Below are 18,951 nucleotides of genomic sequence, written 5' to 3'. Positions count from 1 at the left end.
CAGAATGTTTCTGAGCAGGAGTCCTTGAATACCAAGAGCTACATGAAAGTAACAAATCATCTTCAGGCAAAAACATGCTTTTCAACTGCTTAAAATAATTCCTGTAAATCCTGTAACTCAGTTATCTCCTCTTATTGGAATTACTTTCTTAGTAACCTTAAAAACACAACTAGTACAAATAAATAGATTATCAGCCTAAACAACAGATCAAAAATGATGAAGTAAGTTTCAAATTTTGTTTACTGCTTGTCTTTAAATAAAATTTGTCGCTAGTCACTTTAATATTTCCTTATTTCTTCACCCCTGCTTTGTACTGTTTTGCACAAAAAAGGCTCAGATAAGAACTGCAAAGCTCAGCAGGTCTAATAATAAACAGGGTTAACTGATTTTCCCAGAAGAGGAAAGCTAATCATAGAACAGATCTTGGAAATTATTTAACACTTTCACTTAACAGCTGAGCAAATAAGAGGCCAAGAGTTGAGGGCTTTGGTGCAGAAAAACCAGCAGCAGTGCGTCCCTCGAAGACTCAGGCCCCCTTTCAGCTCGGTCCCCTGCCCCAACTCCCTGCCCCATCTCAGAAGAATCACACTGTTTCCCACCAGTGGCCCTTGAACTCTTGAACCCTTGGGGGCAGACCCCTCAGGACACCTGAGCAAGGCACTCAGCAGATCGGAAGGGTGGTTGTCATTCCCATGGAGGGTCCCACCTCGGGTTTGTAATGGGATGATGTGGACTACATGTTTTCAGGTTTCCCCACATTTTGATGTGTTATGCATACACTCTGTTGGGCTCCTTCCACTGTGGTTGGATTTTAAGCAGTCTTGCTCTGCATTCTTTTCCTGTGAGATAGTCTTTTTCTCAGCTGGGCTCCCCTGGCAGCTCCGTCTTTTTCTCAGATATGCATATTCTGAAGCTCAGTGTGGTTTTCTGGTTGGCTGCACCCTGCGAGGACTGTGCCCCCGGGCAGGGAGCCGTCTCCAGCTCCTGCTTCTGTGCAGAAGAAGGGGATTGTCTGCATTAGCTTTCTCCTGCTGTGTGACGAGTTACTATAAACCCAGCAACTGGAGACAACGCCGCTGTGTGCTGTTAGAGTTTCCGGGAGCAGGATGCAGGCGCGTGCTGCCCAGGTGCTCTGCCCTGGACCTCGCCTGCTGCGGTCCTGGTGTTGGTCCACATCTCGTCTGAGTCCTGGTCCTCCTCCAGGCTCGCTAGATCCTTGGTGGAGTTTTGCTCAGATGCTGGTCGGCCTGGCCCCTGCTCTTGCTGGCTGAACGCCAGTGCCCCTCTGGCTCTGGCCATGTGGCCCCTCCACTGCTTGCTGCAGTTTCGTGTCTGACTCACCATCTCTGCTTGAGGTCCAGTGTACAGGGCTCCTGTGGTTCTGACAGGCCCACTTGACAGCCTCCCTGCTCATGAGCTTGTAGCCCACTGATGGGGCACCTTCACTGCACGTGCAGGAGTGACTCCTGCGGTGCCCCAGCTGACTCGGGAGGACCAGCAGGGCACATCCACCAGGGCTGGGGGTCGTCTCAGAATCCTGCCAGCAGACGAGGCAGCCCCTGTACTCAGAAGGAGTATCATCGGGCACACTGCACGGGGGGCCACTTGTTAAAGGGTACTCTTGCCTGGAAAATCCCATGGATGTAGAAGCCTGGTAGGCTACAGTCCATGTGGTCACAAAGAGTCAGACATGACTGAGTGACTTGACTTTCACTTCACAAGCAGATGCATAGTGTCTAAACCTTGTGTCTCGAGTGGATCCCCTGGCCCCTGGCAGAGTACAGGTGCCTGCCTGGTGGAGGTTAGAATTCAGGAGTTTGCAGGGCGCCCATGGGTGGTGTACACTAGTGAGACTTTTCCTGTACAGAAGGGTGGTTGCGTGTCCTGTCCAGCCTAGACAGCATCCACTGTGATGTGAGGAAACAGAAGCCGGTCCTAAAGCATTTAGCTGCTGCTTCTGGCATCAGTGCTCTTAGGAGGCCGTATCACTGGGGTTCATTTCTGTCTTCCCTGTGGTGCTTCTGTGCACAGAGGGGTCTGTGGGGCGCGAGCCTGTGCAGGAGGCTCCCGGGGCGACTCCCGGAGTCCCCTGGCCCCTGCTGCCCCCCCTCCTGCTCTCCCGGCTGGGGGCCCCCCAGCAGGAGTCAGGGAATGGACGTTGTCAGGTGCTCGTCGGCTTGCGCTGCTGTGACAGCACACAGACGGGGCGGCTCACACACCAAATTTTATTCTTGTTCTGTCTGGAGCTGGATGTCCCAGATAAGGTGCTTACAGGACCGAGGCCTCTCCTTGGCTTGCCCACAGTGGTCTCTCCATGTGCTCATGTGGTCCCCCGCACACGCATCCCTAGTATTGCCCCCTTTTAGAAGTGCTCAGTGTTGGACTGCGGCCCCGCCCTGTGACCTCATTTAGACTCAGTCACTTCTTTTAACGACTGCATGTCCAAATAGAGATACTGGGGCTAGTTACACATAATATGTATGTTATATGTATTGTATCTGTTATATATGTGTAGATGTACACGTGTAATATGTAACATGGTATATACAATATACAGTGTATGTTACTACATGATATACCTATAATGAAAAGGAGTAAGAGTGGCACAGGCAGGGATGTTAACCGGGTCAGCGTGGGGTGCAGGCTTGGTGCTGGAGCTCCCGCTGGAGCAGTCGGCGGGGCTGTGGGGCTTGCACGAGGAGTCTTGGTCTGCCGAGGAGAAGGGGCTCTGTGCCGTGTTCGGCCCCAGGTGCCTCCTGAGCCTGGGTTTCCCGGGTCCCTGTGAGCTGCAGGGCCTCTCTCCTTCAGGCCCAGAGTGGCCTGCTGCCACTCGCCTTGCGTTCGTGCCTGGGGGTGTGGGGGCCGCTCCTGCCAGGATGGGCAGAGGTCTCACCATTGCTGTTTCCAGGGCAGGGGTGGTGAGGGCTTCTCCAAACTCAGAGCCTCCACAGTAACTTTGAGAAGTTGCTGTTTTAAAGATGTGCTCTGCTGGAGTGGGCAAGCTACTGTTCTAAGATTTCAAGGCAGATGGACACTGACTTCATGTTTGATGAGTTCTGTAAATGGAGTCCGGTGAAGATAAACTGAGCCGAACGGGGTCCTGCCCCGCCTCCCCCCGCTGGTGGTCCCACCCCCGCCATCCCCAGGGCAGGGACCCGGTCTCCCGGCAGCTGCTGTCACCCTAGGCTGCCCAGCTTGCTGAGAGTGTACTGTTGGCTCAGGGACAGCACAGGGACGTAGCTTCTGGATACTTTCTCCAGGGAAGGACACAGGCCCTTCAGCTGCCTCTGTGCCTTCTGTGGGTAGCCGACAAAGGGTCCTGAGGAGGAAGAAATACCAAGGAGCTAATGTTAGAATGTTTCTAATGGTAGAAAGTCAAAGTCTGACCTTCAGAAGAGAAAACAGGAACAGTTAGGTGATGTTTCATCTCTCAGTCCATTGGAAGGCGGTCAGACTGTGACAGCGAGCGAGCAGTGCCCTTGGGCGGGCCAGCGGACTGTCCAGCTGGGGGACGCTCATCTGAACAGCCTCCTGGCCTTGGAGGGACTGCAGGCCACAACCCCCAGGGGGCGCTGTCTAGTGCTTTGGTCTTGCATTTGGTTTTTACTTTTTTTTATTTCAACAAAGTCATGTTTCCAAAAGTAAAAGCCATTAAGAACAAGTAACAAACATGTACAAAAAATAACAAGAAATGAGTTTCATAAATTGCAAAATAATATCTTACAATTTAGATAAGCTGGTCAAGTATTATTTGAATACACACCATGTTTAATAAAATTACATTACCTCTCTTCCTCTTTTAATATTTGCGTGTACGCCTTGCATTTAGTTTTGAGGACAAAGTTGTGTCTAATTTGTCTTTGTTGGCTCTGTAGCAACCAAACGACTGTGCTCATGAATTAGAGGAATGCAAGAAAACAGAAGCTTTACAACAGCTTCTTTAGTTTTCAGCACCTGGGTCAGCTGATGCTAGGAGCCCCTGGACATTTGCCATAGGTGCCCTCAGAATAAAACAGAAGTCTGACACTCAGGACTGGTCACCAGAGTTCAGGAGTCGGGTGAGACCCAGACTCACTGCTGAATTGGTCTCTGGGAGCTCAGCTGAGGAAGGTCACGTTATGAGATGGGGGCCAGTGAGAGAGTGAGGGTGCAAGTGGAATGTGTTTTAGGGCTCTTTATTTTCCTGACAATATAGCCCAGAGGGTTTTTTGATGCAGTTTCCTCATGTAGAATGACATCTTGAGATAGAGTCTTGGTTCCCTGCTTATTTATAAATGTGAACAAGACTGCCTCCAACAAACTCTTAAAATGTCCTTTGTAGGATTAATGAGCTTAATTTTCCAGAGTGAAAAATCTAAGCAGAAATATACACATAATGTTTTCATCCTGGTATTTGGTAACCAGTGATAACTAACAGATGCTGAAAGCTGACTGTGGTGGCAGTGTTCTGAGTGATTATCCAGTTCATCTTGAGTGACATGGGGAGGATCCGTTTGTGGGAGCTCCATAATGCAGATGGTGCAGAGATTCTACTATCTGTCTCTGTGACTTTGTCTGGTGTCGGGACCTCACAAAAGTGAGATTGTGTAATAGTTGTCCTTTCGTGACTGACTTATTTCACTTGGCATAATGACCTCCGAGTTCATCCATTTTGTAATGAGTCAGAATTTCCTTCCTTTTCATGGCTGAATAATATTCCACTATACTCCTTTGTGGCTCAGTTGGTAAATCCGCCTGCAATGTGGGAGACCTGGGTTCAATCCCTGGGTTTGGAAGATTCCCTGGAGAAGGAAAGGCTACTCACTCCAGTATTCTGGCCTGGAGAATTCCATGGGTTGTATAGTCTGTGGGGTCACAAAGAGTCGGACAGGACTGAATGACTTTTTCTTCACTTCACTTCATGTGGATTTTTGCTCATCTCTTCATCTATTGTTGGGCATTTGGGTTGTTTCTATCTTTATGCTACAGGGAATAATGCTGCTATGAATGTGGGTAGGCAAATATCTATACAAGTCCCTGATTTTAATTCTTTAGAGGTACATACCTAGAAGTGGAAAATTTAGTCATTTTATTTTTTTAATTAAGTAATTAATTTTGACCAGGTAATGGCAGTGGGATCCCAGTTCCTTGACCATGGACTGAACATGCAGCCTCTGCAGGGGAAGTGCTGAGTCCTAACCACTGGACTACCAGGGAAGTCCCTAGTTTAATCATTTTAAAGTGAACAATTCAGTGGCATTTTGTGTGTTCAGAGTTGTGCAACCATGACCACTACCTAGTTCCAGAATGTTTTAATCACCCCAAATGGAAACCTGTACCCAGTAAATAACTTCTCATCTCCCTAACCCATAGACGGTGGCAACCATGAATCCATATTCTATTGCCATAGATGCCTGTTCTAGATATTTTATGTAATTGGAGTTACACTGGATGTAGCCTTCAGGAATCTTCTTTTTAAATGCTTCTCTTTTCAAAATAAATAATTTTTGGTCGCCCTGGGTCTTTGTTGCTGTGTGTAGACTTTCTGTAGTTGCCTCTGCGGGAAGGGGAGGTGTTCTTCATTGCGGTACATGGACTTCCTGTAGAGCACAGAAAACTCGGTCATGGCGCACTGGCCTAGGTTGCTCTGTGGCATGTGGAATCTTCTTGGACCAGGGATTGAACCCGTGTTCCCAGCACTGGCAGGAGGATTCTTACCTGCTGTGCCAGCAGGGGGTCCTCAGCACTTTTTATTATGGAAATTTTCCACATGCCAGAGGGTAGCACAGAGTGTTCACCGAGCTGCGTGTGCCCGCCACCCAGATGAGGCCTCAGTTGAGCTCCGCCAGCCCTGTTAACGGCCGTGTCTTTAACAGGGAGGAGAAGCAGTACGTGAACCGGTTCTGGAAAGAGATCCGCGTGGGAGACTTCGTGCGCCTCCGCTGCAATGAGACCATCCCCGCAGACATCCTGCTGCTGTCCTCCAGCGACCCCGATGGGCTGTGCCACATCGAGACGGCCAACCTGGACGGGGAGACCAACCTGAAGCGGCGCCAGGTGGTCCGAGGCTTCTCTGAGCTCGTAAGTGACCTGGCGCGTCCTGGGAACCTTGTGCTGCCGTGTCTCCTGCACGGGCCTCCATGCCTCTGGGCGCATTCACTTCCTGTGAGAGCAGCTCCGCCTCTGGGGTGGGGCCCAGGGTCTGAGCCTTGGATTCCTGTGAGAGCAGCTCCGCCTCTGGGGTAAGGCCGAGGGCCTGAGCCTTCACTTCCTGTGAGAACAGGTCCGCGCCTGGGGTGTGGCCCAGGGTCTGAGCCTTGGCTTCCTGTGAGAGCAGGTCCACGCCTGGGGTGGGGCTGAGGGTCTAAGCCTTGGCTTCCTGTGAGAGCAGGTCCACGCCTGGGATGGGGCCCAGGGTCTGAGCCTTGGCTTCCTGTGAGAGCAGGTCCACGCCTGGGGTGGGACTGAGGGCCTGAGCCTTCACTTCCTGTGAGAGCAGGTCCGCGCCTGGGGTGGGGCCGAGGGCCTGAGCCTTGGCTTCCTGTGAGAGCAGGTCCGCGCCTGGGGTGCGGCCCAGGGTCTGAGCCTTGGCTTCCTGTGAGAACAGGCCCACGCCTGGGGTGGGGCCGAGGGCCTGAGCCTTCACTTCCTGTGAGAGCAGGTCCGCGCCTGGGGTGCGGCCCAGGGTCTGAGCCTTGGCTTCCTGTGAGAACAGGTCCACGCCTGGGGTGGGGCTGAGGGCCTGAGCCTTCACTTCCTGTGAGAACAGGTCCGCGCCTGGGGTGGGGCCCAGGGTCTGAGCCTTGGCTTCCTGTGAGAGCAGGTCCACGCCTGGGGTGGGGCTGAGGGTCTAAGCCTTGGCTTCCTGTGAGAGCAGGTCCACGCCTGGGATGGGGCCCAGGGTCTGAGCCTTGGCTTCCTGTGAGAGCAGGTCCACGCCTGGGGTGGGACTGAGGGCCTGAGCCTTCACTTCCTGTGAGAGCAGGTCCGCGCCTGGGGTGGGGCCGAGGGCCTGAGCCTTGGCTTCCTGTGAGAGCAGGTCCACGCCTGGGGTGGGACTGAGGGCCTGAGCCTTCACTTCCTGTGAGAGCAGCTCCGCCTCTGGGGTGGGGCCCAGGGTCTGAGCCTTGGATTCCTGTGAGAGCAGCTCCGCCTCTGGGGTAAGGCCGAGGGCCTGAGCCTTCACTTCCTGTGAGAACAGGTCCGCGCCTGGGGTGTGGCCCAGGGTCTGAGCCTTGGCTTCCTGTGAGAGCAGGTCCACGCCTGGGGTGGGGCTGAGGGTCTAAGCCTTGGCTTCCTGTGAGAGCAGGTCCACGCCTGGGATGGGGCCCAGGGTCTGAGCCTTGGCTTCCTGTGAGAGCAGGTCCACGCCTGGGGTGGGACTGAGGGCCTGAGCCTTCACTTCCTGTGAGAGCAGGTCCGCGCCTGGGGTGGGGCCGAGGGCCTGAGCCTTGGCTTCCTGTGAGAGCAGGTCCGCGCCTGGGGTGCGGCCCAGGGTCTGAGCCTTGGCTTCCTGTGAGAACAGGCCCACGCCTGGGGTGGGGCCGAGGGCCTGAGCCTTCACTTCCTGTGAGAGCAGGTCCGCGCCTGGGGTGCGGCCCAGGGTCTGAGCCTTGGCTTCCTGTGAGAACAGGTCCACGCCTGGGGTGGGGCTGAGGGCCTGAGCCTTCACTTCCTGTGAGAGCAGGTCCGCGCCTGGGGTGTGGCCCAGGGTCTGAGCCTTGGCTTCCTGTGAGAGCAGGTCCACGCCTGGGGTGGGGCTGAGGGTCTAAGCCTTGGCTTCCTGTGAGAGCAGGTCCACGCCTGGGATGGGGCCCAGGGTCTGAGCCTTGGCTTCCTGTGAGAGCAGGTCCACGCCTGGGGTGGGACTGAGGGCCTGAGCCTTCACTTCCTGTGAGAGCAGGTCCGCGCCTGGGGTGGGGCCGAGGGCCTGAGCCTTGGCTTCCTGTGAGAGCAGGTCCGCGCCTGGGGTGCGGCCCAGGGTCTGAGCCTTGGCTTCCTGTGAGAACAGGCCCACGCCTGGGGTGGGGCCGAGGGCCTGAGCCTTCACTTCCTGTGAGAGCAGGTCCGCGCCTGGGGTGCGGCCCAGGGTCTGAGCCTTGGCTTCCTGTGAGAACAGGTCCACGCCTGGGGTGGGGCTGAGGGCCTGAGCCTTCACTTCCTGTGAGAACAGGTCCGCGCCTGGGGTGTGGCCGAGGGTCTGAGCCTTGGCTTCCTGTGAGAGCAGGTCCACGCCTGGGGTGGGGCTGAGGGTCTAAGCCTTGGCTTCCTGTGAGAACAGGTCCACGCCTGGGGTGGGGCTGAGGGCCTGAGCCTTCACTTCCTGTGAGAGCAGGTCCGCGCCTGGGGTGGGGCCGAGGGCCTGAGCCTTCACTTCCTGTGAGAGCAGGTCCGCGCCTGGGGTGCGGCCCAGGGTCTGAGCCTTGGCTTCCTGTGAGAACAGGTCCACGCCTGGGGTGGGGCTGAGGGCCTGAGCCTTCACTTCCTGTGAGAACAGGTCCGCGCCTGGGGTGTGGCCCAGGGTCTGAGCCTTGGCTTCCTGTGAGAGCAGGTCCACGCCTGGGGTGGGGCTGAGGGTCTAAGCCTTGGCTTCCTGTGAGAACAGGTCCACGCCTGGGGTGGGGCTGAGGGCCTGAGCCTTCACTTCCTGTGAGAGCAGGTCCGCGCCTGGGGTGGGGCCGAGGGCCTGAGCCTTCACTTCCTGTGAGAACAGGTACACGCCTGGGGTGGGGCTGAGGGTCTGAGCCTTGGCTTCCTGTGAGAGCAGGTCCGTGCCTGGGGTGGGGCCCAGGGTCTGAGCCTTGGCTTCCTGTGAGAGCAGGTCCGCGCCTGGGGTGGGGCTGAGGGTCTGAGCCTTGGCTTCCTGTGAGAGCAGGTCCGCGCCTGGGGTGGGGCTGAGGGTCTGAGCCTTGGCTTCCTGTGAGAGCAGGTCCGTGCCTGGGGTGGGGCCCAGGGTCTGAGCCTTGGCTTCCTGTGAGAGCAGGTCCACGCCTGGGGTGGGGCCGAGGGCCTGAGCCTTCACTTCCTGAGAGAGCAGGTCTACGCCTGGGGTGGGGCCCAGGATCAGCCGCCCACCGCCCGCGGGAGCCCTGACTACCTGGGGGCGGGGAGCAGGCTGGCTCTGTGACTCTGGGTTCACTGTCCACTTCTCAGACTTGGCGTGGCCTTCAGGTCACCGGGGACACTTGGGCCTGGCCGACTGTTGGCGCTCATCCTCCTGTTGCTCTTGTTCTGACACAGCAGAAGTAGTGACCTGGCCGCAGCATGTAGCTTTAGGAATTCCTGTCCTCAGGGGTGTGTCTGGGTTCACCCGAATCCACCCGGGTCCATCTGCGTCAACGTCTCTTGACTGGATCCTATCTGGGAGGAACGTCAGTCCAGCTCAGAAATGCTAGGCCTGTGAGGACTGAGAGGTAGGACAGGGGGCCGGGCCCAGCCCTGGTACCCACCAGTAGCTGGTGGCTGAAAACTCAGCCTTCAGGAGGCTCCCTTGTCTGTCGGCCCCCAGCTCTGTGCAGAGGAGACAGGGTGCCGACCCCAAGGGCCGGCAGGGAGCGTGATCAGGATCAACGGCGGCCCTTGTTCTGACACCGCGCTGCCTGTCTGTGCATGTGGGCCTTGCCTTCAAGGAAGGAAGGTTTAAGAAGCGCCTGAGATGATGCGCCCCTGCGTTTCAGGAAGGCCGCCACTGTGGGGCGTGGGGGGGCTTGTCTCTTCCTCTGTTGTTGCCCCGTCTTTGTGAGCTCCTACAGGGGAGCCAGGCCTTAGAGTCAGCACTGAGGGGTTCTGGAGCAGCTGGCTTCTTTTATAGCCTGGGGTGTCCCTGGGACACTGTTGGTATCTGCGGTGCAGTGTTCATCGTGCAGGGTGGCTGGGGGGCATCCCTGGCTTCCGCTGTGAGTGTCCGGGCCGTTTGCCCTTGGTAGCTGTGCCCACCTCAATACACTTGCAAAGGGCCAGACGGCCTTCCACACCCTGGGGCCCCCGCTGGCCCTGGTGGCGGGACTTTCTGAGCCTGGCGCTCGCTCACCTCCTGTGGACCCTGACTTCCTCACCATGTCTGGACCGTTGTGCCATTGCTTCCATCCACCGCCCTGATTTCCTTGTTTCAGGCTCCTTTTGTGCCAAGCATGGTTTTGTAAGTTGCTTTAGATCTTTCTTACAATGAGGCAAAGCATACATAAACATTAAAAATGGTATTTTTTAAAGAGGGATTGTCTCCTCCCAGGTCAGAGGAGTTGATGGCAGGGCTCGCTGGGGACTCTCGGGGCCCAGCACTGGCCTGTCCAGTATGTTTTAGCTTCCGCATTGATCGTGCTCCAGGGTTTGGTAGTAAGTGCGCAGGCCAAGCTTCCCCTGCCCCGCATTCCCCCAGGCCCCCTGTTCCTCTGCTCTGAGGCCACCTGACTCCCGGGCCTAACCCAGGTCCCCAAAGCCTGCAGTTCCCCAGCCCTCTCCAGGGTCCAGCCCAGCATGGTAACCACCCCTGAGGTCAGCAAGGATGGGCTTGGATTGGAGGGAGGCAGTGACCACACAGCCTCCAGCTCCATCCTGGCAGAGCAGCCAGTGTGTGCAGAAGGTGTGTGTAACATAAACAGACGCACCTGAGTATCTAATGGATGAAAGCTCAGACACTGTGGGATGATCTGGTAAAACTGCAGAACGGGAGAGCAGAATGGATCTGTTTGGATGGCAAGAGGGGCAGAGCCAGGTAGGTGCATCTTTTTGGTCAGCTCTCCCGAGTGACTTTCTTGCTTCCTATCATCTGGTTTGTTCAGCTGCTAAACCCGGTAATATCTAAAAGCCTCCTCAACCCACTTTTTTCCCAAACGAAAGCTGGAACACCTTACTGCTCGCTGGTGCTTTGTACAAATGTGTAATTTGTAAGATGGATTGGATGTTGAAATTCCAGGATGGCCACAGACAGATGCATCCTTGACCTACCTGCATAGGACTTGTGTGTTCCTGAGGAGGCTAGTGGAGCTGAGCCGTAACCTGATCAAAACGGCCAAAATTAGGAACCTGAACCATTTTGATATATTAAAAAAAAAAAAAAAAAGTTTCTTTATTAGCACCCAGATTCACAATATGCACACTCTAGTCCCTATTATTAGTGTGTTTCTTCTCCTTTCTGTTTTTTTCTCCTCTTCCTTTCCTAATGTCCAGAGGCATTTTTCTGGTACCTGAATTTTTCTTTATACAATATTATTCTGAAATATATGAACTGCCCCATGGAAACCTGACATTTGGAAAACCAAGGTTCAGCTGTAACACTACAATGCCAGGAACATTTCAGTCCTGTGTATTGAGGTGAGGTTTTCATGGATGGAGTCAGCTGGCATCTCAGGCAGGTGAAAAGCGTATTCCTGTCCAATACACAGTAATCCAGTCCCACATTGATGACAGCTCAGTTAGAAGTGGAGGCCCCTAGGGGAGTTTAAATTAGAGCTATTTGAAAAACTTAGGTGAAAAATAAGAGAGGGCCTTGACAATCATGCAGGGTCTGGGTGCATCCACCAAGGTCTAGTGAGGAGGCAGAAACCACACCTGATTTAGGGCAAGTTTGATGTAAAGAAAGAATTCCCCATGGGGGTTGCATAGTAAGAAGTAAAGTGACTCCCCAGAATGCAGAAGGGCTGACAGAATAGCCAGTGGCCTGGGGCTGAGACAGCGTCCAGGGAAGAGGCCTTGAAGCTGAGCCTTGTTCTCCTGGCCAAGTTCGTGGCTGTCCCTCGTGGGATAGTAGGAAAGCTACTGAGGGCTGTCCCAGGGGGTCAGCCCTCACGGGGCTAGGGAAGCCTTCCACTGAGAGGTGTTGGGCATGGTGACTTTGGGATGCTGGGGCAGGTGCCATCGCTGAGAGGTGCTGGGCATGATGCCTTTGGGATGCCAGGGCAGGTGCCATCCACTGAGAGGTGCTGGGCATTATGCCTTTGGGATGCTGGGGCAGGTACCATCACTGAGGTGCTGGGCATGGTGACTTTGAGATGCGGGGCAGGTGCCATCCGCTGAGAGGTGCTGGGCATGATGACTTCACGATGCCAGGGCAAGTGCTGCTGGAGTCGGGTGCTGGGGATGCCCCCCTCTGTGTGTGACTCCTGCTGCTGCCGTGAACGACTGCCACAGGTGACTTTCTGGACAGCAGTCCTGGGGGTCCCAGGCCTGTGCATGAGAGGGGCTCAGGGCGGGGTGCAGGGGGCAGCAGAGCGGGCTCGGGCCCTGGTCCCCCGAGCTGAGAGTCCTGGAGGACAAGTGCACTGAGTGGATGGCTGGCGCCTCCCCCATCCTCACTGACGATGAGAGAGTGGCTCCTCTTCCCACCCTTTCCAGTTTCTGAAGTAGTTTATGCAGAGCTTGTTTGCCAGGAAGGACACAGAAAGAGGGAAGTGGTCCACACACTGTAGGGTCTGGGCATTTAAGGCGGTGGGCCTGGCCCCGAGAGGACCCAGGCCTGCTCGCCAGCAGATGCTCGACACTGAGCAGTGAGGAGATGCCCTTGAGGGGACTGGCTGGGAAAGGGCCTTCCAGAAGGCCGAGGAGGCCTCCAGAAAGAGGCCGTGAACCGCATTCTGAAGGCGAGGATGGGACGGTCTGGGAGCCAGGGAGTGTTTTAGGCAGTGACACAGGTCAGATGATGTCTCATAGGTGGACACAACATTGTATTTACTGAAGAGTGTTCGCCAAATCGTACAGAATTCAGAGGCTGGAGGCCCAGCATGATGGCAGTGAGGCAGGGTGCACATGTGGCCTGCCCAGATCCCCGGGTCAAAGGACAGAGCGCTCAGACACCTCCAGCCACCCAGGCATCTCAGCTCTGGAGAACGAAGTGTAGGTATTGGCACTTCAAAATAAACATTTGGTTTAATGTTGGGGTCATGGAAGCTCCCTTGTGGTTAGGACTCCATGCTTTCACTGCAGAGAGCCCGGTGGTTCAGTCCCTGGTTAGGGAACTAAGATCCTGCAAACCAAAAATGAAAAAAAAAGAAGTTTGGGTCAAACTGTCAAATTAGCATTATCCACGAAATAAAAGGGACTCCAAGGCTGACCATGAGCTGTCCCAGCAACTCACATGTTCCAGCTTCCTGGGAGTCAGACCTTACTGTGCCTCTCCCTTTCATAGTGGTGCAAACATTTCCAAATCATATTTTTAAATATAAATTGTGAGGTAATGATGTTGTACGTTTTTATAGACAAGAAACAGAACGAGAAGTCAGGAGATTCTACCAAGGCCCGCTCCTCCGCCGCTTGCCTCGGGAGAGTCTGGCGCCCCTGGGTCTGGCCGCATGGGCTGCTCTAGCCCCATCTGTTCTGGGCATCTGTCCCTCCATCTCGCACGTTCATCCAGGTCTTGCAGTCCTCCCCATGCAACTGCATCTGTGATATTTGCACAGCCAGTTCAGCAAAACGAGGAATTCCTTAGGCTGATGATTTCACAGCGATCATTTTTTTTTTACAGGCTCACTTTTGTGATGTTTCATTCTTTTAGCAAACATTTACTGAGCACCTACTATATGTTAAATGCCATTCTTGGCACCCATCAAAACAGGCAAACCTCCTTCCCCTCGTGGTGAATAAGGAAATCGCGCAGAGGTGGACCAGAGCTACTTATCGGGGATAAAGCAGCAGTCGGGGCCCCACGTGCCCAGTGGTGGAGTTTGGCAGAGGGTGGAGCCCCGAGGCACAGAAGGCATATTGGAATCAGGGAGGGGCTGTCCAGGAGGGGACTTCATGTGGACTAGTTTCCTGGGAAAAAACATTCCTCTGGTTTGTCTCTTGGATGGACCTGTGGGATCATTGCCCACACCCACGGGGCCATCTGCTTCCTGCAGTGTGGAGCGCTGATTGCGAGAGCTGTAGGAAGAGCTAAGCCCACGAGCCTGCCCAGGTTCGCTCTGCCCAGGCGTGTGTGGGTGTGTGCATATGTGTGTGCATGTGTGCCTGGCAAGTGCTCCTGATGACATCAGTGTGGAATTTCCTAGGCTGGAAAAAGTCTGAGAAACACTACTTTAAAAAGTAGTGCTTTTTAAGTATACACATACTTAAATATACATGTATCCGTCCTAACCCCGATGTCCAGACGGATCCTAATCCTAAGTCAGTGATGTGGCTTTCCTTCCACTTATGCACATAGATGCGTCTAAAATCCCACCAGCATTGGGTGCCAGGCTCTCTCAGGCAGTGACAAAGCTGAGTCTCCTTTAGGAGGGAGAGGCAGTCCTCCCCCAAGCTACTTGGTAAAATTCAAGAGCTGAGGAGGGTATCCAAAATTCCAAATATGAGGAAACAAAATTAATATTTTTTGTTTCTACCTACACATGGTCCCCAAATTATCTCTATGGTAGGAAAACTAGGGGTGAAAAGGTGGTTTGTGATATAGTTCTTACAACAAAGTTTCTTTTTCCTAAGCTTTTCCAGTAGTCTTCAAATTAGCTACATTCTTTGCTGTGAGACTGAAGAAGGAAACCATCTGTCATCAAAGTGGAAAACAAAGACAGCTGGCTGGGTGTGTTAATTGGATCAGTTGATATCAAGCCTTAACAAAAAGATTCATGGTTTTCTTTTACCATGAAGTGTAGTCATTAAGCTCATAATTTATTCTATGGGACTTTTTTTTTTTTTAATGCTTGTCTATAAGTTGAGCTTTATTTTTATTTTTTTGAAAACTTTTTATTTTGTATTAGGCTGTAGCTGATAAGTATTGTGATAGTTTCAGGTGAACTGTGAAGGGAACTCAGCCATACATATACAAGTATCCATTCTCCCCCAAACTCCCCTCCCATACAGGCTGCCACATAACATTGAATGGAATTCCATGTGCTGTCCTTGTTGGTTATCCTTTTAAGTAGAGCAGTGTGTCCATGTCCATCCCAAACTCCCTAACTATCTCTCTGCCCATGCTTTATGCTGGCAACTGTAAGTTTGTTCTCTGAGTCCCTTTCTGTTTTGTAAGTGAGTGATTTGTGTCATTTCTTTTTAGATTCCACACATAGGGATGTTGTATGATATTTGTCCTTCTCTGTCTGACTTCACTTAGTATGACAATCTCTGGGTCCATCCATGTTGTTGCAAATGGTATTATTTCATTCTTTTTAATGGCTGAGCAATATTCCATTGTATATATGTACTGTGAGACATTTTTATTCTCAAATTTAACAAGCACATACTTTTGTTAAAGGGTATTAAATAGATAAGAGGAAAGACTTTGAGAAAAAATTATTTTGAGAATAACTATATTTGGACTCAAATTTTAGTTCTAGCAAGTATGGATATTCAAAGCAATTCAGTTAGGTAGGTAATATAATTATCTGAGACACGCCATGTTTTACAGTATCAACTGTATTTGATTAATGGGGAATGTCAATTTGGTTGTATAATAAGATGCTTTGGTTTCTAATCCTGGTGACTTTGCCATGGATTTTTTAACTTGAACCTGTGGTCTAACAAAGCAGACTTTACAGAGAGTGAAGCACTGTAATCTTAATGAAAACAGGTGAATGCCAGGAAATTGATAACATTATGCTTATGTGGAGGATTAATCGTAAAAGATCTTATTACAGTATATAAAAACTTCAGCATTGTCTTCATTTAAATTTGTGTTTTTTGTTTGGTTGGAAGTAGTTATTTCTTATTCTAGGAAAACGATAACTAAAGCTATAAGGTTTTTCTTCTCTTTATGGTGGTGTACAATGGGAAGTTTCTTCGTGTGTTTTCATTGAAAAAATAATCTATTTTCAGTTTTTCTAAATGTAGTTGAATTACATCAGTGATTGAAAAAAGTTTGAGGCTGTGTGTGTATGTTTCTGGAGCAGGAATTTCTTTACCAGCAGGAGCTGGCAATGTGAGATATTTCCAGTTGTCATAAGTTCCTCCTCATAAGTGAATATGGATGTGTATGTAGGCATGTGTGTGTGTGTGTAGGCATGTATATGTGTCTGAGAGTGTGTGTGTGCAAGGTGTGTGTCCCAAAGAATAAAGCAAGATGATCTGAGCATGTCCAAGTTATCACTTTTGACTATCTTTGAGGAGAGGATTAAAAGATTCTTTCCTGGGCTGAAATGTAGTGTTCCAGCAGCGTGTTGATCTATAGGAGCTTACTCCTGAGGAGCCAGGATTTTCAGTCTGATTGTCGGGCATCTCTGTTCCCTGAGTACATCAGGCAGTGGTGCCCAGGCAGCCCCATCTCTGCACAGTGCGCAGTGAGGCAGTCTGTTTCTTGATGGGGTGTCATGCCTGCGGTCTCTCCCTTTCCTTGTTTTCTGAGAAGAGCTCCTGACAAGAGGAAGGTCCTTGCTCCCACAACATGAGACCAGTTGCCACAGCATTTCAATTTTTTGTGTTAGCGTCCTTTTGAATCTGAATGTTTAAGAGTCTAGTTCCTCATTTCAAATAAAAGCAAAAATAAACAAATGGGACCTAATTAAACTTAAAAGCTTTTGCACAACGAAGGAAACTATAAGCAAGGTGAAAAGACAGTCTTCAGAATGGGAGAAAATAATAGCAAATGAAGCAACTGACAAAGAATTAATCTCAAAAATATAGAAGCAGCTCATGCAGCTCAATTCCAGAAAAATAAATGACCCAATCAAAAAATTGGCCAAGGAACTAAACAGACACTTCTCCAAAGAAGACATACAGATGACTAACAAACACATGAAAAGATGCTCAACATCAGTCATTATCAGAGAAATGAAAATCAAAACCACAATGAAGTACTATCTCATGCCGGTCAGAATGGCTGCTATCCAAAAGTCTACAAACAATAAATGCTGGAGAGGGTGTGGAGAAAAGGGAGCCCTCTTACACTGTTGGTGGGAATGCAAACTGATACAGCCACTGTGGAGAACAGTGTGCAGATTCCTTTAAAAACTGGAAATAGAACTGCCATATGACCCAGCAATCCCACTTCTGGGCATACACACCGAGGAAACCAGATCTGAAAGAGACACGTGCACCCCAATGTTCATCGCAGCACTGTTTGCAATAGCCAGGACATGGAAGCAACCTAGATGTCCATCGGCAGACAAATGGATAAGAAAGCTGTGGTACATATACACAATGGAATATTTCTCAGCTATTAAAAAGAAACATTTGAGTTCTAATGAGGTGGATGAAACTGGAGCCTATTATACAAAGTGAAGTAAGTCAGAAAGAAAAACACTAATACATACACATTAACACACATATATATGGAATTTAGAAAGATGGTAATGATGACCTTATATGCAAGACAGCAAAAGAGACACAGATATAAAGAACAGACTTTTGGACTCTGAGAGAGAAGGCAAAGGTGGGATGATTTGAGAGAATAGCATTGAAACATGTATATTATCATATGTGAAAGCGATCACCAGTCCAGGTTTGATGCATGAGACAGGGCGCTCAAAGCTGGTTCCCTGGGATGACCCTGAGGGATGGGATGGGGAGGGAGGTGGGAGGGGGGTTCAGGATGGGGAAAACATGTACACCCATGGAGGATTCATGTCAGTGTATGGCAAAACCACCACACTATTGTAAAGTAATTAGCCTTCAATTAAAATAATTTTTTTTTTTTTAAAAAGCAAGGAAACCAATAGGGAAATACTGCAATAATCTAGTAAAGAAATGGTAATGGCCTAAAATTAGAACAATAATTGTGGAGATGAATAAGATGAGTTATACTTAGGAAATATTTAAAGAGCAAGATCAATAAGAATTTGTGATTAATTAAATGTGGTTTATTTAAAAAAAAGAGTCTAGTTCCTCATTTCAGCAAGAATTATAGGGGAAGTTATATAAAGCCTTCCGTCTGTGTGGGCTCCTCTGTGGAAGGCAATGCTAGGTTCCTGCACTGGTAAGAGTGCTTCTGAGCGTCTGGCCCCCCATGCATGAGGACAGAGCAGGGTCCACATCCACCTCTGCATGGTCATCGCGGTTCCCCAGTCAAGAGAAATTAAAAGAGGCCAGACACCAGACCCCCGAGGGGTGCAGGGCAAGCTGGGCCCAGTATGTCGGTTCCTGTGTTGGGGGGGGATGTGTCCAGGGTTCAGGCTGAAGCGGTAGCACAGGTGGTTTGCCCACCCCGTGGTGGTGCTGTGTGCAGGGGGCAGGCACAGTGCGCTGCTTTTGTCCCAACCCCGTGTTTTGCTGCTGGCTCTTTAGGTGTGGCAGTTGATTGGTGGGGTTTTTTGTTTTTTTGTTTGGTCTTTTTGCATCTTGTCCATAATTTGTCCCAACTGTGCATGCACACAGTTATTTTTGTAACTTACAGTTTCTTGATATTTTGTAGCTTGAGGAGGCATTTGTTCAAGTGCAGGCACTGCAACAAAGGGTCCCAGGCCCCAGCCTGTCTAACTTGCGGGGGGGGGGGGGTCTGTCTGTAAGGGGAGGGGAGCTGAGCTGCACTGTTACCTGTTTAGGTGTGGATGAACCCATGCTCTGGACATCTAAACTGGGTTTAAACCATATTGAGATACACCGGGGTGTTCCCAGCAGTGCCGATGGGTAACCTGTGCTGCAGAAGACACTGGGATTCGACCTAGTGGGACTGATGGGTGTTGTCACCCAGCTGAGGTCAGGCAGAAGTTTGTTGGTTTCCAGTGGAGCCGCTTGCTAGGTTAGCAGCTGTGACTGGATGCCTTCCCCCACCCCCAATCACCCCCTCTAAAAGTGTGCCTTTGCTAATGACCAGGAATCCTCCTCTTTCTTCCAGAGAGCAGGCTCTGAGCTACATCTGTGTGGGTTTTCATAAGTTTAGAACTGGGCCTAAGCTTCAAAATCATTCTTTGTCGTACGCACACACACACCTAATGCTAACGCAAACAGAAATATCCTTGTGTGAGTCTTGTGTCTGAGAAAAAAGGAAAAACTTTACTCTCACGTACTTGTGACGAGTGACTTTTCAGCGGCTTCTCTTGCCAGAGTGATTAGATGTGAGCCCTTTAGGGTGGTAAAGAAGGGCAGCTTCAAAGGCCTGCAGGTCTAGGTTTGTTTTGG

The 18,951-nt window shown here is 51.3% G+C and overlaps 1 protein-coding gene across 2 annotated transcripts in view; it reads left to right on the top strand.

Annotated features, from left to right (window-relative positions):
• ATP10A (ATPase phospholipid transporting 10A (putative)) overlaps window positions 1–18,951 on the top strand; it is a 183,789-nt gene that overhangs the window by 70,739 nt on the left and 94,099 nt on the right. For both annotated transcript variants that reach the window (XM_043921315.1, XM_043921314.1), the window contains exon 2: window positions 5,856–6,060. In XM_043921315.1, coding sequence (XP_043777250.1) covers window positions 5,856–6,060 — 205 coding nt within the window. The remainder of the gene's footprint in view (window positions 1–5,855; window positions 6,061–18,951) is intronic.

This window comes from Cervus elaphus, chromosome 13, assembly GCF_910594005.1.
Source record: "Cervus elaphus chromosome 13, mCerEla1.1, whole genome shotgun sequence".
NCBI lineage: Eukaryota > Metazoa > Chordata > Mammalia > Artiodactyla > Cervidae > Cervus > Cervus elaphus.
This window is presented reverse-complemented; position numbering and strand designations above follow the sequence as displayed.